At 36.4% G+C, this 25,616-nt stretch overlaps 1 protein-coding gene across 1 annotated transcript in view; it reads left to right on the top strand.

Annotated features, from left to right (window-relative positions):
• THSD7B (thrombospondin type 1 domain containing 7B) overlaps positions 1–25,616 on the top strand; it is a 759,038-nt gene that overhangs the window by 186,052 nt on the left and 547,370 nt on the right. Inside the window, exon 3 of the mRNA XM_047871837.1 lies at positions 20,889–21,134. Coding sequence (XP_047727793.1) covers positions 20,889–21,134 — 246 coding nt within the window. The remainder of the gene's footprint in view (positions 1–20,888; positions 21,135–25,616) is intronic.

Here is a 25,616-nt window from a genome sequence, read left to right as displayed (position 1 = left end):
GAGTTCTTTGGCTGATGGTATAGTTTCTTCAGATCTTTTTCTGATATTTCTCTGACCCTCACTCCCCTGCATCTCTCTCTCTTTTTTTTCTTTTAAGTTTATTTATTTTCAGAGAGAGACAGAGAGAGAGACAGAGAGAGAGAGAGAATCCCAAGCAGAGCCTGCACCGTTATTACAGAGCCCGATGTGGGGCTCAAACCCAGGAACCGTGAGATCATGACCTAAGCCAAAACCAAGAATCAGACGCTTAACTGGCTGAGCCACCAAGGTGCCCCTATTCTTTTTTTTTTTTTTTTTTTTTTTTACTTATAAGGAAACTTATTTATACATTGGACCCACCAGGATAATCCAGGGTAATCTCCCCATTTTGAAATCCTTAATTTAGACACATCTGCAAAGTACCTTTTGTCATTTAAGGTAACGTATGCATAGGTTCTGAGGACTAGGGCATGCACTTTTGGGGGGAAATGGGTGTATTCTACCTGTTAGAAGGTGTGTGTGTGTGTGTGTGTGTGTGTATGTGTGTGTGTGTGTATTCAGTCATATTAAGGAAGTAGCCATCCATTCCTGTTTTTTGTTAAGAGAATTCTCTCTCTCTATTTCTCTTTTTTTTCTTTTTGTTCTTTCTTTTTTTGTGTGGAGACTGGTCTATTCAAACTGGGAAGAGTTGGTAGATTATATTCTTGAAATAAATGACTCCTTTCCATTAGATTTTCAAATTTATTTGCATACATGTATTTCCTGTATAGAATTATTTACCCTGTGTCATTTTTATTAAAAAAAAAATTTTAACGTTTATTTATTTTTGAGAGACAGAGCGTGAGTGGGGGAGGGGCAGAGAGAGAGGGAGACACAGACTCTGAAGCAGGCTCCAGGCTCTGAGCTTTAAGCACAGAGCCTGATGTGGGGGTCGACCTCACAGACTGAGAGATAATGACCTGAACTGAAGTCAGAAGCTTAGCCTGAGCCACACAGGTGCCCTACCCTGTGTCATTTTTAAATTTTTATATATCTATCCTTTATCTCTTCAGTTATTATTTAAACTAGTGGTTTGTATTCTGGTTAATGTTTTTAAACAAAACAAGATTTTGGATTATTAACTCGGCCTACTGTTTTTATGTTCCCTGCCTCATTAATTTTGACATTTTTCTTCATTATTTACTTCCTCATGCTTCATTTGTATTTATTTTTGTTCTTTTTCTAAGAAATGGTTTTGGATAGGGTATTTAATTTATCTTAATAATTATGATATTTCTATTTTATACAACCTATTGATGTTTTCTTTGTGTTATAATCTATGAGCAATCTTTATAAATGTTCTCTGTACACTTAAGAAGGTTTATCTTCTCTTACTGGTGTGAGTATATATGTACCTTACTGATTATACAATTTAGGTTTTTTAATATCTTTACTTATGTTTTGTCCACTTGTCCTTAGACTGAAAACGATTGTTAGATTCCCTATTATTAGCATTTGTGTCTGTTTCTTCTGCATCTTATATATTTTTTTCTGTGCATGGTTGCTTGTATTATTTGGCACACGGACATTAAAAACTGCTCTTCACTGTGGAATGTAGCTTTTAACATTATCAGGTATGCTTATTTGACTCTTCTAATCATTTTTGGGCAATTTCACTTTGTTTGATATGAAGACTGCAACGTGTGCATTCTTTTTGTTTTCATTTGCCTGATAAACCTTTGTCTATCCCTTTATTTTTAGCCTTTTCCAATCACCACACTTTAAAAAAATGTTTATTTTTGAGACACAGAGAGAGAGAGAGAAACAGTGTGTACAGAGGAGAGGCAGAGAAAGAGGGGGACAGAGTGTCTGAAGCTGGCTCTGCACTGATAGCAGAGAGCTCCATGTGGGCCTTGAACACATGAACTGTGAGATCATGACCTGAGCAGAAGTTGGACACTTAACCGACTAAGCCACCCAGATGCCCCGAATCACCATACTTTAAGTATGTCTCATATTCACCATCAGCATGGAGTTGGATTTTGCTTTGTGAGTGGATATAAGCATTAAATTTCTTTTAACAAATGAATTAACCTTCACATTGGTTGATATGACTCTTGACTGGTCTCAGTTCTGTCATCTTATGTTGAATTATAGTGTATATAATGTCGTATTTACTATGTGTCTTTATTTGGAATATACATCTTGCTTTTAAATATAGTTTTGATATTTAGGAATGCTTGTATTTTTGTTCTAAGGACTATATTTATATTAACTCTTTTTATAGTGCCTTTTCCTCTCCTTTATCTAACCTAAGCTATTAGTATGTGTAAGGTTAGTTTTACCCTCTTTTAAAAATTTTTTTAAATGTTTGCTTATTTTTGAGAGAGAGAGAGAGAGAGAGAGAGAGAGAGAGAGAGAGAGAGAGACTAGCAGGGGAGGGGCAGAGAGAGAGGGAGACACAGAATCAGAAGCAGGCTCCAGGCTCTGAGCTGTCAGCATAGAGCCGGACAGGGGGCTCAAACTCATGAACTATGAGATCATGACCTGAGCCAAAGTTGGCAGCTTAACCGACTGAGCCACACAGGCACCCCTACCCTCTTTCTTTTCTTTTTAAAATAGCCTTCACGCCCAGCATGGAGCCCAATGCAGAGCTGAAATTCATGACCCTGAGATCAAGAGCTGAGCTGAGATCAAGAGTCATAGGCTTACCTGACTGAGCCACCCAAGCACCCCTGTGTTATGATAGTTTTAAATTACTCTTTTCTATCTTATTCTACTTTTCCATTTTTCTCTTTCTTACCCTTTATATTTTAGGTGAATTCTTTCTACTTGTCAGCACATATAATATTTACATATTATTCTTCTACACACGCTCAGTATAATCTTAGTTTTACAGTTATGTGTATGAAATGCTTCAGTTCAGTCATTTAGCCAAAGCCTTTCGAATGGCCTTTGGTGGGATACAGCCCAACATCCAGTGGATTACTATGGTACGTCACAGCATATAAAGTATTTCCTGAATTTGGTAGGGTAAAAACTATTTGAAAAACAGCTCAGCAGGATATAATATTCTTGGTTCACATTTTCTCTTTACGTTTCTTGGAAATTACTACTTCCCTGCAGCCTTGATTTGTATGTTGTGTCTGAAAAGCCTGTCGCCAGTTTATTTTTTGACCTTTGTTAATTATTTTATCTTTTTGTCTGGTTATTTTTCTTTATCTTTAAGTTATAGTAGTTTTTCTAGTTTGTATCTCAGAGTTGATTGTTCTGGGTCAGATTTCTTGGTGTATAGAAATGTATAGATTTCAATATATACAATTCAGGTTTTCTTTTATTTTTAGAAAATATTCTTGGATTATATTTTTAAACACTGATTTATTCTAATGTATTTCCCCTCAAGGGACATCTAATATATTGGACTTTCTTGCCTACTTTCCACTTCCCATTATTAAAAAAAATTTTTTTATTGTTTATTTATTTTTGAGAGAAAGAGAGAGTATGAACAGGGGAGAGGCAGAGAGAGGGAGAGACAGAATCCAAAGCAGGCTTCAGCCTCTGAGCTGTCAGCACAGAGCCCAACGCAGGGCTCAAACTCATGAACTGTGAGATCATGACCTGAGATGAAGTTAGACATTTAATGGACTGAGCCACCCAGGCGTCCCATCCACTTCCTATTATTGATTCCACTTTCTCTGGTCCACTTTTCTTCCTTCCTTAACCTCATATTATTTCTCTTTGTTTTTTTCTGTAGTACTTTTTCAGTAGCCTATATTTTGTGTTCATTTGAATCTGTTCTTTCATGGGCATCTTGTAATTCTCTATTTGTTTTTTGAAGTGATCTTTTCTTCTGTGTGTGTGTGTGTGTGTGTGTGTGTGTGTGTGTGTGTGTGTGTTTTCCCCTCAGTTCAATTAAGTCTCCTTTTATTTTATTCCTTCTTGGTTTTTTTTTTTTTTTTTTTTTTTTTTTTTTGTCCATTCTGGTCTTAGCTTCTATATTTCTGATTCAAGTAGGTTTTTAAAATATCTCCACATGTTTGTTTGAGGATATTTACTGTAGTTTCTTATGCTATATTTCAATATATTTTTAGCTTCATTCCTGTTCATTGCTGCTAGAGGATACTGCTTACCAGCAAAAAATCTTGTACACTTTCTGATTTTTCTTTATAGTTTTGAGTGGATGTAGTCTGCTTTATTTCTGTTCTTATTCATTTCTTGAACACAGCGTCTGTTTCAAAAATATTCTCTGTCAGTTTTGTCCTTTTTTGTGAAGTTTTATTTATGGATGTTGTTGTGAGTGGTAGTGGTTGGGGAAGATTGGTATGCCTTGTTTCATGTTTGCTTCCATAGGATCCTTTGTTTCCTCCCTCTATTTCCTTCCTTCCCTTCCTTGCCTCCTCTCTAAGACCTACCAGCCATTTTCTCTCTGTATGATAATCCCCCAGGGGATTCTTCTCTAAGACTGTCACTTCCAGGGCCCTTGTCTGTATGTGCACTGCAGGCTACCATGTTCTGACCCATATTCTGTATTTTGAAGTTATTGGTGAACTTTCTTCTTATTGAAATGATTTGTCTGCACTTTGCTCAAACCTTTCACTCCTCTGTAGTCTTTTGCATAGAATCTCCTGGGATGTTCCTCTCTTACTTTCTCCAACCAGTAGGTTGAATCTGTAGGTGGTCAGTGAGTAATCTGTTAGAACTTTTCTACTTATACATAATTTGAAGGTGTGTGTGTGTGTGTGTGTGTGTGTGTGTGTGTGTGTGTTTGTGTGTATGGATGTTCATGTTCTCTGTCTCTAGCAATGGTGACCATAGGGTCATGTGTGATTTTATTTGCTTTTCTTTTTGATAATTTTTTGGTGCAATGGTGGTGGAAGAAATTCATAGTTAGGCAACTGTCTTTGTTCTGCAAACCTAGAAGTCATGATAGGCTTTTATGTTTTATTTTCAATGCACTGTCAGATCTTATAAATTTGAGTTGGTAACCAGAGGAACTCTCACATGGATTGCCTGTAAACTTAATTTTGGCCTAAAAGACAGGGATTTAATTTTAATCTTGACCATTCTGTTCTTTCATGTGTGCCTATTAGAGTGATTTTTTAGAACATCAGTTTACTTCTCTAAAAAGAGGGTAGTGGCTAAGACCTTCAGGTCATTGCTAATATGGTTTTTATCTTTAACTGCTTGCACACACATCCAAAAATATGTACTTACTTATCATTCTTGGTATTCTAAGAAATTTGGAGAAAATAGAATTCATTTTATTCTGGAATTTGCACTACATGTGCAAATGTTGAATCAATGTTGAATAATAATGTTTTCTAGAAACAGGAAATGATCACAATACTAAAAACATTCCATTTTAATATAATATCACTTTTAAGGACATTCCTTCTAAAAATTTCATGTCTCAATATATCTCTGTGCTTATCTTTGTATTTATAGCACAATTTGTCCATCTCACCCAACCAACTGAACAGCTTATATGTTTGTTTGTTTGCTTATTATTTTATAATATTTATTTATTTTGAGAGAGGGAGAGAGAGAGTGTGTGTGTGTGTGAGCAGGGGAGGAGCAGAGAGAGAGGAAGAGAGAGAATCCCAAGCAGGCTCCATGCTGTCAGCCCAGAGCCCAAGGCAGAGCCTGATCCCACCAGGACCTGAGCTGAAATTACGAGTTGGATGCTTAGCCAAGTGAGCCACCCAGCCACCCCTGAACATCATATTTAAAATATAATTTTATTGGGCTCCTGGGTGGCTCAGTCAGTCAAGCATCCAACTTAGGCTCAGATCATGATCTCACAGTTTGTGGGTTTGAGCTCCACATTGGGCTCTGTGCTGACAGATCAGAGCCTGAAGCCTGCTTCAGATTCTGTGTCTCCCAATCTCTTTCTCTCTCTCTCTTCCCCTCCCCACTGTATTCTCTCTCTCTCTCTCGAAAATAAATAAACATTAAAAAAATAAAATTTCACATTGCTATTTTAGAATTAGTGCATGATGTTAGTTTTATCACCTATTGAAAAGTTTAAAATCATGTAAGTAAAAATAAGAAATTAAGAGGAAACTTTTCAGGTCAGGAGGGAATGAGATGATATATTCAAAATATTGAACGAAAAACAAAGATGTCAACTAAGAACTCTATACCTGGTGAGGCTCTTCAGAATGAAGGAAGGATAACAACTTTCTCACACAAACAAAAGCTGAGGGAGTTTATTACAACCAAACCTGCCTTACAAGAATTGCTAAAGGGAATTCTTTGAGTGGAAGTAAACAACACTAATTATCATCATGGAAACATAAAAAGATATGTAAAAAGCAAAAAAAAAAAAAACAAAACAAAAAGAAAACAAAACTCACTGGTATAGTTAAATTTTGCAATATGATAACAGTGGTGCATAGATCACTTTACAACTCTGGTTTAAAAGTTAAAGAAAGGATATAGTAAAAATAATGACTACAACAATCTCTTATTAACTACTCAATAAAAAAAGAAAAAGCATGTAAATTATAATAGCAAAAACCTGAAATGTAAGTGGGGGTAGTGAGCATAAAGTTTGTGAGTTCCATCGAAGTTACCAGTTCAAAGAAAGAGGTTGCTATAAATTTTAGATATTGTATGTACGTCTCCTGGCAACCACAAGGGAAAATCCTGTAGTAACTATGCAAAAGAACTTGATGAAGACAAAGAATACTTCCCAAAGATATCAAAACACACAAAAAGACAATAGAATAAAAAATAAGGAACTTTGAATCTACAAAACAAACAGAAAACCATTAACGATATAAGAACAGTAAGTCCTTACTTGACAATAGTTACTTTAAATTTAAGACATATAAAATGGCAGAATGGAGGAAAAAAACATACAAGATCTAACAAAACGCTACCAAGAAGAGATTCACATTAGCCCTAATAACACACATAGACTTAGAGTGAAGGGATGGAAAAAAGTATTTCAAGCAAATGGCAATAAAAAAAAATCCAGGGTACCTATACTTATATCAGACAAAATAGACTTAAAATAAATATGGTGAAAGAGACAAAGAAGGTCATTATATAGTGATAATTAGGTCAATACATCAAGAACATATAACAATTATAAATATTTATGTGCCCAGTATTATAGCACGTAAGTATATAAAGCACATACTAACAAAGCTAACAGGAGAATAAACAGTAATATAGTAATAGTTGAGGACTTTAATACCTGTCAACAGTGTATAAATCATCCAGACAGAGAGTCAATAAGGAAACGGCAAATTTGTTTTTTTGCTTTTTCATTAATATAATTTATTGTCAAACTGGCTACCATACAACATCCAGCGCTCATCCCAACAAGTGCCCTCCTCGATGCCCATCACCCATTTTCCCCTCTCCCCCACCCCCCATCAACCCTCAGTTTGTTCTCTGTATTTAAGAATCTATTGTGATTTGCCTCCCTCCCTCTCTGTTTGTAACTATTTTTTTCCCCTTCCTTTCCCCCATGGACTTCTGTTAAGTTTCTCAAGATCCACATATGAGTGAAAACATATGATTATCTGTCCTTTGACTTATTTCACTCAGCATAATACCTTCCAGTTCCATCCACATTGCTGCAAATGGCCAGATTTCATTCTTTCTCATTGCCAGGTAGTATTCCATTGTATATATAAACCACATCTTCTTTATCCATTCATCAGTTGATGAACATTTATGCTCTTTCCATAATGTGGCTATTGTTGAAAGTGCTGCTATAAACATTGGGGTACATGTGCCCCTATGAATCAGCACTCCTATATCCCTTGGATAAATTTATAGTAGTGCTATTTCTGGGTTATAGGGTAGTTCTATTTTTAATTTTTTGAGGAACCTCCACACTGTTTTCCAGAGCGGCTGCACCAGTTTGCATTCCCACCAACAGTGCAAGAGGGTTCCTGTTTCTCCACATCCTCGCCAGCATCTGCAGTTTCTTGAATTGTTCATTTTAGCTGCTCTGAGTGGTGTGAGGTGGTATCTCATTGTGGCTTTGATTTGTATTTCCCTGATGATGAGTGACATTGAGCATCGTTTCATGTGTCTGTTGGCCATCTGGATGTCTTCTTTGGAACAGTGTCTATTCATGTCTTCTGCCCATTTGTTGACTGGATTATTTGTTTTTCGGGTGTTGAGTTTGGTAAGTTATTTATAGATTTAGGATACTAACCCTTTATCTGATATGTCATTTGCAAATATCTTTTCCCATTCTGCCGGTTGCCTTTTAGTTTTTGTTGATTGAGGAAAGGACAGATTTGAACAGCACTGTAGACCTAATAGACCTAACACACACACACAGAACATTCTATCCAACAACAGCAGAATCAGAATACATGTTCTTTTCTTTATGTATGTTTTTTTTTTTACTTTTTTAAAGAAATAGAGAAAGAGAGGGAGATAATTCCTAGCTGAACATGGAGCCCAACGTGGGGCTTGATCCCATGACCCTGGGATCGTGACCTAAGCTGAAATCAAGAGCAGGACGGTCAACTGAATGAGCCACCACGATGCCCCTACGCATTCCTTTCACATAAACATGGAATGTTATATAGGTTAGAACACATGTTATGCCAGAAAGCAAGTCTTAGAAAATTCAACAGGATTGATATCATATCAATGTCTTCTCTGTCCACGATGGCATGAAACTTGAAATCAGTAATAAGAGGAAAACTAGAAAAATTACAAACACATGGATATTAGACAACACTGTCCTGAACAACCAGTGAATTGAAGAATAAATGAAAGGAGAAATAAAGAAGGTTTCCTCGGAGCACCTGGGTGTCTCAGTTAGTTGAACATCCAACTTTGGCTCAGGTCATGATCGCCCAGTTTATGAGTTTGAGCCCCACATCAGGCTCACTGATATCAGCCTGTCAGTGCAGAACCCACTTCAGATCCTCTGTCCCCCTCTTTGTGCCCCATCCCCACCCAACTGCACTCTCCTAAAAAATAAATAGATATTTTAAAAAAGTTTCCTCAAGAAAGACAAATGAAGACAAACAACATACCATATCCCGTAACTTATGGGATACAGCAAAAGCAGTTCTAAGAGGGAAGTTTATAGCAGTAAATGCCTACATTAGGAAGCAAAAAAGATCCTTAATAAACAACCTAGCTCTGACCCTTAAAGAATATGGGAAAGGAAAGCAAACTGAGCCCAAAGTTAGTCAAATAAAATAATTAATAAATATTAGAGCAGACATAAATGAAATAGAGAACAGAAAGCCAATATAAAAGATTAGTAAACAGAGTTGGTTATTTGAAAAGATAAACAAAATTAACAAACCCATAGCTAGATTAGCCAAAGAAAAAATATAGTAACTTCTAATTTAGAAATTATAAGTGAAAGAAGAGTTGTTAAAAACTGATACAACAGAAATTGATAGGATCATGAAGGACCACTCTGAATAGCTATAATCCGACAAACTGGACAACCTAGAAGAAATGGGAAAATTGTTAGAAACATATGATTTACTAAGACTAAATCAGGAAGAAACAGAAAATCTGGTAGACCAATTACTATAAAGGAGATTGATTCAGTAATCAAAAATCACTCAACATAGAAGTGCCCAGGACCAGATGACTTTTCTGGTGAATTTTACCACACATTTGAAAAGGAATCAACACAATTCCTTCTCAAACTCTTCCAAAAAATTAAAGAGGATGGAACAGTCCCAAACTCATTTTAAGAGGCTAGCACTATCCTGATACCAAAACCAGGAAAGGACACAGCTAGAAAAGAAAACTATAGGCCAATAACCCTGATAAATATTGATGCAAACATTCTCAATAAAATACTAACAAACTGAAATTAGCAACACATTAAAATGATGGTATGCTATGATCAGGTGGGATTTATTTCTGGATGCAAACATGTTTCAATACACACAAATCAATCAATGTGATACATTACATTAATGGAAAGAAAGAATCTCAGTAGATGCAGAAAAAGCATTTGACAAAATTCAACATCCATTTATGATAAAAATTCTTAATAAATTAGGTATATAAGTAACATATCTCAACATAGTAAAGGCATTTTATGAAAATTCCACAGCTAACATCAAACACAGTGTTGAAAAGTTGGAAGGTTTTTCTCTAATATCAGGAATAAGACAAGGGTGTCCACTTTCATCAGTTCTATTCAACATAGTACTAGAAGTCCTAGCTAGAGCAATCAGGTAAGAAAAAATAAAGGTATAAGTATTAAAAAGGAAGAAGTAAAATTGTCTCTATTTGCAGATGACATCTTTGTATAGAAAATCCTAAAGATTCAACCAAAAAAACCTAAAACAAAATGAAACAACAACAACAAAAAACACCATTTGTTAGATTTAATCAATAAATTCAGTAAAGTTACAAGATACAAAATGAATATTCAAAAATTACTAGCATTTCCATACATTAACAACAAAATTTTTGAAAAATAAATAAATAAATCCTATTTTACAATGACATCAAAAACGTTAAAATGCTTAGGAACATACTTAAATAAGGAGTTGAAATATCTAACTACAAAACATTGATGACAAATCAAAGAAGACACAAATAAATGGAAAGGTATTTCATGTTCCTGGGTTAGCAGAATTAATATTGTTAAAATGTCAATATTACCGAAAGCCATTTATAGATTATGTTATCCCTATGAGGATTTCAATGACATTTTTTACAGAAATTGAAAATACTCCTGAAGTTTATATGGATCACAGAAATCCCTAGAGAGCCAAATAAATCATAAGAAGAAAAAAGCAGGAGGCAGGACACTTTTTTATTTCCATCTATACTATAAATCTATAGTTATCACGGGCACCTGGGCGGCTCAATTGGTTAAGCAATGATGCCATTGGCTCAGGTCATGATCTTATGGTTGGTGAGTTCGAGCTCCTCATCAAGCCCTGTGTCAATGGTATGAAGCCTGCCTGGGATTCTTTCTGTTTTCCTCTCTTTGCCCCTTCCACTTTCTTTCTGTCTCTCACAATAAATCAATAAACTTAGAAAAAGTTGTAGTCATCAAAATAGTATGGTACTGGAGTAAAAACAGATAAATGGACCAATGGAACGAATTTAGGGCCCAGAAATTAACCCAAACATATATGGTCAAGTAATATTTGACAGTGGAGCTAGAATACTTAATGGAAAAAAGAAAGTTTCTTCAATAAGTGGTTCTGGGATAATTGGGTACCATATTGTAAAAGAATGAAACTCAACCCATATTTTATACCACTTGCAAAAATTCCCTTGAAATAGATTAAAGAGTTAAATATAAGACCTGAAACCATGAAAATCCCAGAAACAAAATAGAGAATAACACTCCTTGACATGGATCTTGGTAATGATTTTTTGGATGTAACACCTTAACCACAAGAAACAAAATAAAATATATAGTGGGGCTATATAAAACTAAAAAAGTTTTTTTTCTGCACAGCAAAAGAAACTATCAACAAAATGAAAAGATAACATACAGAATGGGAAAAAAAAAGTATCTGCAAACCTTGTATCTGATAAGGAGTTAATATCCAATATATTTAAAGAATCATACAACTCAATACATATGTACATACAGACATACGTATATACATACATACATACATAATACATACTCCAATTTAAAAATTGGCAAAGGAACTGAATAAACATTTCTTCAAAGAAGATACTCAAATGGCCAACAGATATATAAAAAGATGCTCAACATCATTAGTAATTAGAGAAATGCAAATTAAAATTCAGATATTACCTCATGTGTGTTAGAATGACCACTGTCAAAAAGACAACAGATAAATGCTGGTGTGGATGTGGGGAAAGAGAGCCCTTGTGCACCGTTGGTGGGATTGTAACTTGGACAGCAGTGTGAAGGATCCTCAAAAATAAAAATTGAACTACAGTATGGTCTTTCAATTCCGTTTCTGAGAATATAGCCAAAAGAAATGAAAACACTAACTTTAAAAAGATATCTTCAGGGGTGCCTGGGTGGCTCAGTCGGTTGAACATCCGACTTCGGCTCAGGTCATGATCTCAAGGTTCGTGCGTTTGAGCCCTGCGTCGGGCTCTGTGCTGATCACTCAGAGCCTGGAGCTGCTTTGGATTCTGTGTCTCACTCTCTCTCTGTCCTCCTCCGCTCACTCTGTCTCTCTCTCACACACAAAAATAAATAAACATTACAAAAAAATTAAAAAGATACCTTCACCCCCATGTTCATAGCACCATATGTATAATACCATTCATTGACACAACCTAAGTGTCCACTGATGGATGCATGGATAAAGAAAATGTGGATTGTAGAGTGTGTGTGTTGTATCTGTGTGTACATACACACACATATGTATACAGATGTATATATACATGTGTATATATACACACACTATATATATTGTATTAAATTAGTATAATTGGATATTATTCAAGCAGAATAAATGAGAAAACCCTACCATTTGTGAAGACATGGATGGACCTTGAAGGCATTATGCTAAATGAAATAAATCAGACAGAAAAGATAAATACTACATGGTCTCACGTATATGTGTAATCTTTTTTAAAAAAATGTTTTTTAATGTTTATTTATTTTTGAGAGAGAGAGAGTGAAAGTAGGGGAGGAGCAGAGAGAAATGGAGACGCAGTGTGTAATCTTAAACAAACAAAAAAACAAACCCTCCTAGAAAAAGAGATCAGACTTATGCTTGCCAGAGACAGAGGGTGGGGAGGTGGTAGAAACAGAGGAAGGTGGTCAAAAGATAAAAACTTCCAATTTTAAAATAAATAAGTAAATAAATACATACATAAGTACATAAGGATGTAATATGTAGCATGATGACTATAGCTGACACTGCTCTGTGATATATAGGGAAGTTCAGAGAGTAAATTCTATGCGTGCCTGGGTGGCTCAGTCAGTTGAGTCACTGTTGATTTCAGCTCAGGTCATGATGGCACAGTTTGTGGAATTGAGCCCCGCATCAGGCTCTGCACTGACAGCACGGAGCCTGCTTGGGATTCTCTCTGCTTTTCTCTCTCTGCCCCTCCCCTGCTCGTGCTCTCTCTCTCTCAAAATAAATAAACATTTTAAAAGAAAAATAGAGTAAATCCTAAGAATCCTCATCACAAAAAGAAATTTCTTTTTTACTTTTTCTTTTCTTCTTTATATTTTTATCTATCTGGTAAGATGGACATTAGCTAAACCTATTGTGTTCATCATTTCACAATAATGTAAATCAAACTATCATGCTGTATGTGTTAAACTTACATAGTGATGTATGTCAGTTATTTTTCGATAAAACTGGGAAAAAATTCAGAGGCATTTCAATAGGTTGGTTTTATTTTATTGAGAATCAGAAAGAAAAAAAGTTAAGTAACTTAAGTAGCATCCCCTTGGTTCCACATTCTAACCTAACGTAAACATAATTTTTGTTAAACAAGACATCTTTTACCTCAGATGAATTTGGCCAAAAAAGCAGGTTATAGAAAAGAAGTAAACTCCTAATATTCCAGCTAAAATTTCTCAGTAATCCTTAATATTTTTTCTTCGTAATTTTAAACTCTTACATTTTCCAAATTGTCTTCCAGACAACATTTTAGAAACTCTGCTTACTTGAATGTCTTTACCTGCTGAATCTTACATTGTCATAGGCATTCTGCATTTTAGTCCACTTTCTAAAATATCCAGAGTTTCACATAAGACTTGCTATGTGCCTGTTTTTTCTTCTTTGGGCTAGCATTCTTATTCTCTTTTCAGATATCCCAATTAGTTTGACCGGTGTCAGAAAAATGCTACTAGTTTGGAGTCAAAATCATTAACATAAGTAACATGTATTCTATCTTATTTCTCAAATGTATTCTTTTTTAAGCCAGTCTCAGTTCTGGTTCATTTCTCTTCATTTCTCCATTCACATTTTATTCCCCAGTGTTATTTTCATGATGTAATCTTGCGATCATTCTCTAAGTTAGAATCTGTTAGCTCAAAGCCACTGTTCTCTTGTTAGTCTGCTGTGATTGGGTGAGCTGCTGCCAGATGGATAGCAGTGCTTTTGCTAAATCATTAGAATAACTGCTTTCAAATGGCCCAGATTAGTTGCAGTTTCACTTCCATAAAAATAACTTTCTAACTACATATTTTGGAAGTATTAAATTCTATAAACAAACTACATAATTTAGAATAAGATTAATGAAAATGAACATACTTCCAATATTTGATACTTATACATTTTAATGACTTCTAACCAGTAAGTTTTCCATGTGTCGTGTAGATTTAGCTCTTCGGGAATTTGTTAATTTATAGATTGGATCCTTATGTGGCTTTAACAAAGCTCTGTGTCAAGTAACTTTTCAGGCTTCTTGTTAAATATGGCAAGATGAACATAATCATTTATCACTGCTATATTCTAGAACCCCACTTACCTAACAGTAAAGGAATAAAAAAGGCATAAACTCTCAAGGATGAGTATAATAGGGAAGGATCTGGCAGCTAAATAGAAATGTCACCAAATGTTGGGAGCCGGGAAGCAGACAGATGAGGGTTTTCACCGAGCAGAGTGGAAACCAGCTGAGAGTTCCCTTGCAGTTGAAAGACCTGCAGGAAGCAAATCAGTTTACATGGCGCAGCTGGAGGAGACACACAGCTATGTGGTTATCACATTTTCGCCTCTTCCGGGGCTCGGAGGAAGATATTTCACTGTCTTCTATGCAGTTATATTGGAGCCATTTGACTGATTTGGCCAATGAAATGTAGACAGAAGTAATGTAAGCCACTTCTAGGCTAAAGTTCTAAATCACTTTGGGCCATCTTCCTCCTCTGCCTTCCCTTCCTGAAGCTCCACGTGGAAGCCGTGTATTCTAGACAGTGAATATGTAAGATGAACACAAACTAGATCCTTAAGTCTTCAGGTAGAGTGCCTCCTAGGAGAGTTCGCACTGAGATGTATGCAAAAGGAAAATGAACAGTTATTTTGCTAAATCGTTCAGATTTCAGGGTTTATTGCCACAACCTATTTGATTCTCATATAAGATTCTTTTTAAAAAAATTTTTTTAATGTTTTATTCATTTTATGAGAGAGAAAGAGAGCAGGGGAGGGGCAGAGAGAGAGAGAGAGAGAGGGAGACACAGAATTCGAAGCAGGCTCCACGGCCCAGAGCCTGACATGGGGCTCGAACTCACGAACCATGAGATCATGGCCTGAGCTGTAGTCAGACGTTTAACTGACTGAGCTACCCAGGTGCCCCAAGATTCTTTTTTTTTTAACATTTATTCATTTTTGAGAGACAGAGACAGAGTGTGAGTGCTGGAGGGGCAGAGAGAGAGGGAGACACAGAATCTGAAGCAGGCTCCAGGCTCTGAACTGTCAGCACACAGCCTGACGGGGGGCTTGAACTCACCGATGATGAGATCACAACCTGAGCTGAAGTCGGACATTTAACTGACTGAGCCACCCAGGCGCCCCATTAATACAAGATTCTTGGGAGGCCTAACAATTATAGGCGCTAAGTAACTCTGATGATAGATGTGTCCAATAGGCCTAAAAGTTACTCCCTTACCTATAGAATGTAGGTAAATATGAAACATCATTCTGTGAATATGCAGATGGAATGCAGATCTGTATGTAGTTTGTGAGAGTGCCCTGACAGCTCCCTTCCTCCAATCAGCTTTCATGGAGCTAACATCCAGGTGTATACAATGAAGCAAGGACAGGGGAATTCCCATTTTGGGAAAAAGGTGAGCGTTAGGCAGTCTACCCTAATGGACAAACAATGTGAATGGTCACTTCACAAGAGATGAAGTCTGAATAGTCATTAAAGATTCAAGAAGAATATAAAGCTCAATGGTAAGCTCAAAAAACAAATGTAATTTTCCAACATTTTGAAAAAGTAAGTCTGATAATACCTCTTTAAGGCATGTAAGAAAGGAGAAATCTCATAATACCTAGTACATTTGATTATATGAATATTTATGGCCCAACTCAAGGCAAAAATACTGAAGAAAATATTTTACACATGTGTAGGACAGACATAAAAAGAGGCTCAATTCATAATCCTTTGGAATTGCAAGAAATTAACCACAACCAAAAGGTGCAGTAATGGGAAAATGAATAAATGAATTGCTATATACTCATACAAACAGTAAAAATAAATGAACATTATCTGTATTTGTCAACATAGATAGATCTAAAAGTCATAATATTAAGTGAGGAAAATAATTTCCAGAATAATATGTTTAATAAAACATTTAAGTAAAACATTTAGCAACATGCAAGACAATGAATGCTATATGATAGTTATGAGCATATACATATTTATCTAAAGTATAAAAACATTGTAGAGGGGCGCCTGGGTGGCGCAGTCGGTTAAGCGTCCGACTTCAGCCAGGTCACGATCTCGCGGTCCGGGAGTTCGAGCCCCGCGTCGGGCTCTGGGCTGATGGCTCAGAGCCTGGAGCCCGTTTCCGATTGTGTGTCTCCCTCTCTCTCTGCCCCTCCCCCGTTCATGCTCTGTCTCTCTCTGTCCCAAAAATAAATAAACATTGAAAAAAAATTAAAAAACAAAACAAAACATTGTATAGAATACTAAAAATCAATGTCAGGTTAGTGGCTGTGTCTGAAAAAGACAGCTTGAAATGCATCACAAGAGACATAGGGAACTTTATCTGAATTTGTAATTTTTTATTTACTTAACAAAATTTGACGTAAATGTTCATTTCTGCTAGTTAAGTCTTGGAGTATGTGTTATATAAGTCTACTTTTCTGAATGTTTGAGGTATTTAACATTATTTTAACTGTTGAAGTTTTGATGAAGGGAGGATACCTTTCTCTTGATTTTTATCTTATATGAGTTTCTGTTCTTTTTTTTCTAAAGAGATTTCCTTATATTTCCATAGGAAGTAAGAATTATTAGAGTAATTTTTAGTTTCAGTGATTTCCTTTACAGTGAATACTTGTGAAGTAATTTACAAATGATGTGTTCTGTAAATGTCAAGGAGATATAATTACATAGCATCTCTTTTTTAAAAAGACAAATCCACAGTTTATGTCTGTTTTATTAAAAATACCACCTTCTATGAAAAGTTTTATTCCCATTTCTATGTGTAGACAATAATATTTCTTATGGGCTTTAGTTTATAAGGTGATTTTACACATACTAAAAGTTATTATGACTATGATAGGGGGTGAGTAAATCACATTTTATTATTTTTTCCTGCAGATAGTGAAGCTAAGTAGCCGGGAGACTAAGGTTATGCTAACATATTGTGATGCAAACTTCAAGTCTCAAATATTTCTTATTCACCACTTAGTGCTTGTCTACCTATTCCAGTAAAATGGAATTTCACTGATCAAAGTAGACCAGGGATCTATGTGGCAGCTTTTATGATTTTTTTTTAACCAAGAAGGTAGGTTTGTGAGAATAACACTAAAAATAAGTAAATATGGGCACCTGCGTGGTTCAGTCGGTTAAGCATCTGACTCTTGGTTTCGGCTCAGGTCGTGATCTCATGGTTCATGAGTTTGAGCCCTGCATTGGACTCTGATGACAGTATGGAGCCTGGTTGGGATTCTCTGTCTCCCTCTCTCTTTGCCCCTTCCCTGCCCATGCTCTCAAAAATAAATAAACATTAAAAAAATAAGTAAGTAAATATGTAATCAGTGGAACATATGCTCTTCCTAGTTCCAAAAATTAGGATCCCTTTTCAAAAATGCAAAATTTCCTGATTATTCCCTGCAACTCCTTGCAAGTCTTGTTATCCATTCTACTGATCCAGTAGGAAAAGTCATTCTGGGGAAGATGAGCAACCGAGAGTGAAAGCTGGTAAATGGGAAGAACCAAACCAAAACCACCACAACTGTAGACAGAGAACTGTATTGTGTGGGACCTTCTTTATAAAAGGAATTAAGTCCATCTTGGAAGGTGAGACTTTTCTCTAAAACATGCAAATTTTGTGTATTTCTAAAAACACACAAATTGAAAAACATCACTAAATTTCTGTATTAGTGTGCTAGGGCTGCCTTAACAAAGTATCACTGACTGGGTGGCTGAAACAACAGAAATTAATTTTCTCACTGTTCTGGAGTCTGGAGAGTTCAAGATCAGGTGTCAATGAGGTTGGTTTCTTCTGAGCTCTCTCTCTTTTGCTTGTAGACAGTTGTCTTCTCTCTGTGTCTTCACATAGTCCTCCTTCTCTGTATCTGTTTCCTAATCTCTTCTTGTAAGGAGACCATTCATACTGGATTCGGGCTAACCCTAGTGACCTCATTTTAACTTAATACCCTTTCTAAAGACTCTTCAAATAGAGACACATTCTCAGGTACTGAGGGTTAGTACTTCAATATATGAATTTGGAAGCCCATAACAATTTCCGAAAAATGAAAACATAGAAACTTCTTGATGTTTCTGTTGTATTATACAACAAAATAGACAGTCTTCTCCCCGTACTTCCACAATGCACCGAGACAGTACATTCTGATACAGGTGGGGCATTTTCAAGAGAGGTTCTTCCTAGTATGTCTTAACCCCAAGCTCCCAAAATGTAACATTGGAGTGAGCAATGGTAATAAGGTATACATTGTCTTTTTTCATTTTGAAAGGAATATGATCTGAATAGACTTGAATACACACACACACACACACACACACACACACACACACACGGTTTATCTTATATCATTGTGACTTCTGAAAGCCACACTAACTCTCCATGGCTTCATGAAGGAATGAAAGATATCAATATGGAAACCTCACTATACTTTGCTTAAATTTGATCATGTTTTATTCTCCCCTGCACATAACCTTCTATAATCCCTTTCCCTGTTGTTGACTCTTCCTTATCAGCATTATTTTCACAAGTCAGAAATATGCAGAACAACCATTACCTAATCCTGATTAGTTCATTACTCCACCAGATTTCACTCGCCCACTTTGGGAAGTCAGTATCTGAACATATATTGACTTGTGTTCCTGTCAAAATTATCCTTTTCTTCCCCAAGGTAATGGATGCCTTTGACATAATAAGGAAAAGGCTAACAACAAAAAAAAGTAAAAAAAAATAATAAGAACACTGATTAATATGGAAAATATTATTTTCCTAGTGGGGTCTGATTTTCCTCAGTTAAAATTATTTAATGCTCAGTTAAATCCAAATTTCTTAGCTGATGACGTGAAGTCTTTCCAGACATACTTTTGAAGAATTCACAAACCTAATATCTATCCACTTTCCTCTTTGAACTTTATGCTTTATAAATTGAAAAATTATGACAGTTGACAAATTGGTTTTTACTTCCCCCCGCCCTTTGGTGTGCTTATAAATATTTAAGTACCTGTTCTTGGGGGTGGGGTGTCAGGGTAAGGTGGGGCTGGGGGGCTTGATTAGTAGCATCTGTTGATTTTTGCAGTGTAAATACTCCTACCATGGCCATTTTTAAGCTGAGTGAAATCAACTGGCTTGCAAAATTCGTGAAAAGTTACTAGTTAGTTCTTGTGAAACAGTACATCCAGCTCTGGCATAACACTGGTTTCCATCCCCACAAAGTTTTATATCAAGGCTTCAAATATGCTATTTTGGTGGCCTAAAATAGTCTTCTTTCTGTGCCTGGGAAGCTCCTATCAATCTTTAAAAGAAATGCAGCTCATATGTCCTTCTCTCTTAGAAACCCTCACCCCCTCCCATCCTCCTGGCCTTTCCAGATGGTCTATCACTGACTCATCAACTTTTCTCCTCATCATTATAAATTATTTCATGTTGAATTCATCACATTATCACTTATCCCATCTCTTTATTTATTTGTTTCCCAACTAGATTGTTAGTATTTGATAGCACCTGAATTTTGCAAATGAGGAAACTGATGCTCAGAGCCTAACGGTGTGGGGAAACATGATACCACATTTGTTTTTTTCATAGCCCAGAATGAAAAGAGTGGATAGATCAATACTCTACAGCTTACCTTTACCTTTGTTTGACCTTAGACAAATGGTTTAGCCTTCTTGAGCTTAAATGTTCTACAAATGGAGATAATAATACATAAACTCATGGGATTGCTGCGAAAAAGTACCTGTGAGATACAGCACAGTGTGTGTGACACGTGGAAACCAGTCAGTAAATGGCAGCTGTAAGTTATAGTGCAGGTGACAACACACTAGAAGAACCTCCTTCTTTGTCTTCTTTTTTTTTTGTATTTTATTATATTTTTTTATTTTAATTTTTTACATTTAAATTTTAGCTAGTTAACATACAGTACGATATTGGTTTCAGGAGTGGAATTCATCATTTACAACACCTAGCGCTCATCACAAGTAGCCTCCTTAAGGCCCATCACCCCTCTAGCCCATCAACCCCATCCCCCACCCATTTCCCTCCATCTACCCTCAGTTTATTCTCTATCAGTAAGAGTCTCTTGCGGTTTGTTTCCCTCTTTCCTCTCCCCCACCCTCCCACATGTTCATCTGTTTTGTTTCTTTAATTCCACATATGACTAAAATCATATGGTATTTGTCTTTTTTTGATTGGTTTTGCTTAGCATAATACATTAGCTCCATCCTCATTGTTGCAAATGGCAAGATTTCATTCTTTTTGATGGCTGAGTAATATCCCATTCTATATGTGTACCACATCTTCCTTATCCATTCATCAGTCAGTGCACATATGGGCTCCCTCTGTAGTTTGGTTGTTGCTGGTAATGTCGTTATTTCTCATAATGCTTTGCACAAGGTATAAGTGTGTACATGTGTGTTTTGCTAGAGTGAAATCACTTCACAGTTGCAGATAAAAGAGAACATACATTTTTAAGATGTATGTTCTTCATTATTTTATCATGATGCCTCTAACATTTTTTAAAATCCTTTGAAAGCTCATATCAAATTTCAGGGCTTTTTTCCCCCTTAACAGGCACTTCATAATGTTGGTTGCATCTGTTTAATCTACACCCTACTGTTTTTTTTTTCTTCTATTCTTTCAGCCTTTGCACACAAGACTCCTTCCCTTTGACTGTCCAGTCCTGCATCATGCCGAAAGACTGTGAAACCACTGAGTGGTCGTCTTGGAGCCCTTGCTCCAAGACGTGTCGTTCAGGAAGTCTCTCACCAGGATTCAGAAGCAGGAGCCGGAATGTGAAGCACATTGCTATTGGAGGTGGAAAGGAATGTCCTGAACTTCTTGAGAAAGAAGCCTGCATTGTTGAAGAACTTTTGCAGCCATGTCCCAGGTATTGTGCATTCTTTGGCATGAGTATTCAGTGTTCTACAAAACCTCATTTTATGTGGTGTAGGGATCTCAACAATAATAACAGTAGCTGTGACTTTTTTTAAAAAATTTTTAACGTTTATTTATTTTTGAGACAGAGAGAGACAGAGCATGAACAGGGGAGGGTCAGAGAGAGGGAGACACAGAATCTGAAACAGGCTCCAGGCTCTGAGCTGTCAGCACAGAGCCTGACGCGGGCTCGAACTCAAAGACTGTGAGATCATGACCCGAGCTGAAGTCAGATGCTCAACCGACTAAGCCACCCAGGCGCCCCAGTAGCTGTGACTTCTAACTGTTGTGTCTTTACTCAGTATAGAGATCCATACTAAGCAGTCTAGCACAGTGCTTTAAGAGCATGGGCTGTGTTGATTCCCTGGGCTCTAATCCTATTTCTGTGATTTTCTAAATTTGTGAACTTCAGCAAGGAACTTAAGTATAGTGCCTTAGTTTACTCATTTAGCAGTACTAACTTCATCCAGAACCTGGCACATAATAATTGCTCAATAACCATTAGTTATCATTGCCTGACTTGTCACACCTGATTTTTGTAACAAGTTAAGAGGCTATTCATAGCATCGTCATTTTGTAAATGAGGCTGTTGTTGCTTAAATATTTTTTCATGTCACATAGCTAATGGGTGGTGACACCCCAGTTCTAATGCAGTTCTGTCTCTAAATGTTACTGCTACCCTATGAAACTGTTTCTAATATACAGCCCCTAATACATTGTCTAATGTATACAGAGTCAATCCCTAATACATGCTACCCTATGACATCATCTCTAATGCAGAGAATTTTGAGAAAAACATTGACCTAGATTAGTAGCTGTATTTTAATATTTTTATATTGTTTATATTTTGCCTGACTGTAGGTATGACCCTTGGTGAAGGCCTCCAGTATATTTTTCTCTGTGTTCTTGTATTATGGTAGGCCAAGTCTGATAATGACGTAAGTCATTTGCAGCTGGCTATTCAGAAGTCTTTGGGGGACAAATTTGTGGTAATTCCTGCTGGACAGCTGCCCTGAGCTCTATCTGTTAAATATGTAGCTATTTTAGATAGACCTTTCCTATTGTTTTTTTGTAGTTTGTAGAATTCGAGAATCAGTTCCCCAGTGAAAAGTAAAATGAGGCAAAAAAAAAAATATCTTCTTGTAGCAATTAATCTAACAGTCAAACTCAACAGGCATTATTGATGAGATTAGCTATTTCTTGCACCTGAAATAATGTGTATATCGGGTGGGGCAGGGGTAGAGGAATAAAGGGACAAATGCCTGTTGTCAGATTCTTAGCCACTCCCTCCACTTCACCATTGAAATCAGTGTGCATTCAAGTCCTCACATACTGATTGTTCATTTTTTACCAAGTTGACCCCTTAGATTCATATCATTCTGTACCTCAGAAGCAGAAGAGATAGATGTAGTTTATTATCCTTTACAGATTAACTTACTGTCTCACAGAATTCTCCCTAGTTGTGTATGTGTCCAGTCTTTAAAAACACTGATATTAGGGGGTGCCTGGGTGGCTCAGTCAGTTACGTGTCTGACTCTTGATTTTTGGGTCAGGTTGTGATCTCACAGTTGTGAGATGGAGTCCACATCAGGCTCCATGCTGGGTGTGGTGCCTGCTTAAGATTCTCCTACCTCTGTCCCTCCCGTGCTCACAGTCTTACACTCTTTCTCTCTCTAAAAATAAAATGAAAACACTGATATTAAGGGACAGCATGGGATTTGGAAATCACATAAATCCTGATATCTTTGTTCTTTTTGATTTTGGATAGACCTGGATCAAAATTATATTACCATCATTTATTAATTGTGTGTTTTGGGGAAAGCTATACAACTTCTATAAGACATTTCCCTTTTCAATAAAATGTGTCTAATTATACTGCCTGTGTTGAGGGTTGAACACCTGCAGACGAGGTATGTAAACTGTCAGTCTCAGTACTCAGCACATAGAAGCACTACCAAGATGGCAACCCTTATTGTTGCTGTTTGGAGGTGTGTTCATTTCCTCCAGAAAGATACTACCTCCTTTCCTTTGAAGGCATACTATGGTAATTTAAAGAGGTAGGAAATTATTTCTTCTGGGTAATGTGAAATCTTTTTCTCTATGGAGGCCTAATTCAGAAGGGTTCTCAATGTTAGGCTTCTAGGAATAGAATCTAGGTTTAATGATGAAATAGACATTGATCCCCTTTTCTTTCATTCCTTACATGAAATGGCTAGTGACCTCTTCCAAATGTTAATTTATAGACATCCTTCCATTTTTACCTCTATTTTCTGTGTTGAAAATGATTACAGTTTTCTTAGAAGTCAGAACAATTTCTCTCTGATGATCATGAGAAAGTTGAGTTGCATCTGTATTTGTTAAATAATGGCTACTTTTTATTGAGTACCTACTGTTCACCAATAACTATATCAGAAATTTAACAAAGATTATTTAGAAGAACATAAAATTTCTCATCAAAATAGGATAGTTTTGAGAGTAAAAGGGATGCAAACTGATGTTGTTCATATTGAAGTCTATTTGGCTCCAAGTCAGTATTCTTTCCATTACTTTCATGATAGTTGTAGTGAAGACACATACACAGATAAAGGTATATATACACATATTCATGTGTTTATATGTATCATTTTTTCCCAACAAAATAGTGTGGAATGGTAATAATTCAAGATGCATCCAAGATGAATTTCTTTATTGTTCTTCATTTGATTGAACCTTAACATCTGAAAATAGATGTGACAAATTTCATTGGCGGTGGACCTGACCTTCTAGTTCTGCTGTTTGGAAACATTACTTAGTTTGACATTTTTTAAAAACCTTCTCAAATGGTGAATTTGTAGGAAATATGAATCTTAGAAAAGTCACTGAATACCAACCTGTGTTTCCTAGGGAGAAAGGTATGTTAGTGACTGATTCCAGGAGAATGCATAAATAACAACAAAATTAACATTGGCTGACGTTCTTATTTGTCTGAAATCTGAGCTGTGGCATCTACCACAGGAAAGCACAAAGGCTGCGTACTAAGTTTGGTTTCTAGTGCGACATGGTGATTAAAATTCATTGTGAACAAGGGAAGTGGAAACAAAAAGTCTATTAGGGAACAAAAATGTCCATTTCTCCTTTCCCAGAATTCATGAGCAAGTCATATATATCAAGCAATCCAATTCACCATATTTCTCCCCAGCAGGAAAATGTACATTTCTGTGACTCTTCATGATGCTTTTCTAAAGTCTCTCAGAATGCTGTTTGGCTTTTACTTTCCACCATCTTTGCTATAGGAAACATGCTCATCCATTCAATAAATGTACATTGACCTCTTGCTATGTGCCAAGTTTGTGATACCTCAGAGAACAAAACAGTCAAAGTCCTCTCCTTGTCATGGGGCTTAAATTTTAGTGAAGGTACATCAAATAAATATAATAAATAAAATAAGCTATATACTGTGTGCATGAGCTATGAAAAAAAATCAGACATTACAGTAGGGTTGCTGGGATGCTGGGATGTGGGGTCAGCTCAGGTTACAGAATTAAACAGAGTCATTACAGTTGCCTCATTTGAACTGGTGGGGGAACTTGAAGGAAGTGAGGAAATTAGCTTTTAAGTAATTAGGGGAAGAATACTCCAAGAAGAGGGAAGAGCTAGAGAAGTACCATAGGTCCTGCATATTAATACTGCTGTAAAAGTTCTTTAGCTACATAGCTTTGGGGCTATTCGTCTCACCAGCTAGACTTCAGCGGTAAACATTTTAGCTCTAAACATTACGAGTGCCAATCCCTGAGGCATGATCCCATGAAAGGAATGGTAAGCAAGAGAAGCCCATTCCACAAGTGCTCTCTGAGACCAGAACATCTTGGTAGTTCCTTGGGGCAACCAGCTTACGTAAACTTGAAAAGAGACAGAAGCTAGTCTGTTACACTAACATAGGAAATTATACAACTATAAAGAAGTTAGTGTAGTACAGCCTTAGGCTTGTTTCAAGAGTATGGTTTTAACCAAGACATGTATAGACTCCAAGAAACCCCTTCCTTCAGCATTCGGGCTACTTGTAGGTTTATGTCCATTCCAACGTAACATTAAGCACTCACACTGGATATTGTGAGGTGCGAATAGAAATGAGAGAGATGGGAGAAGTCTGCTTGTCACTTGTCATCTTTTCTCTGGGTGTGTTTATCTCCTGCCATTGGGCATCATGACCTTAGGCACTATGCTATTCTCTACCTCAAAACATTGAAAGATGTGTTTTATAAGCTACCTTGGTACTTGTGTTTTTTCTTATGTCCTGATTAACATCTGAAGTATTCGATCCTACATCTGAACTAAGAGGATGGTGAAAATCATTCTAAGACTGTAAATAAGGTGGCCCCGTTTACTAGATAGCATAAGGAAAGTTTTATTTATTTATTTATTTACTTACTTACTTACTTATTTATTTTTATTTTTT

This window comes from Prionailurus viverrinus, chromosome C1, assembly GCF_022837055.1.
Source record: "Prionailurus viverrinus isolate Anna chromosome C1, UM_Priviv_1.0, whole genome shotgun sequence".
NCBI lineage: Eukaryota > Metazoa > Chordata > Mammalia > Carnivora > Felidae > Prionailurus > Prionailurus viverrinus.
Note: the sequence above shows the minus strand (reverse complement) of the source record. Positions and strands in the feature narration are given on the sequence as shown.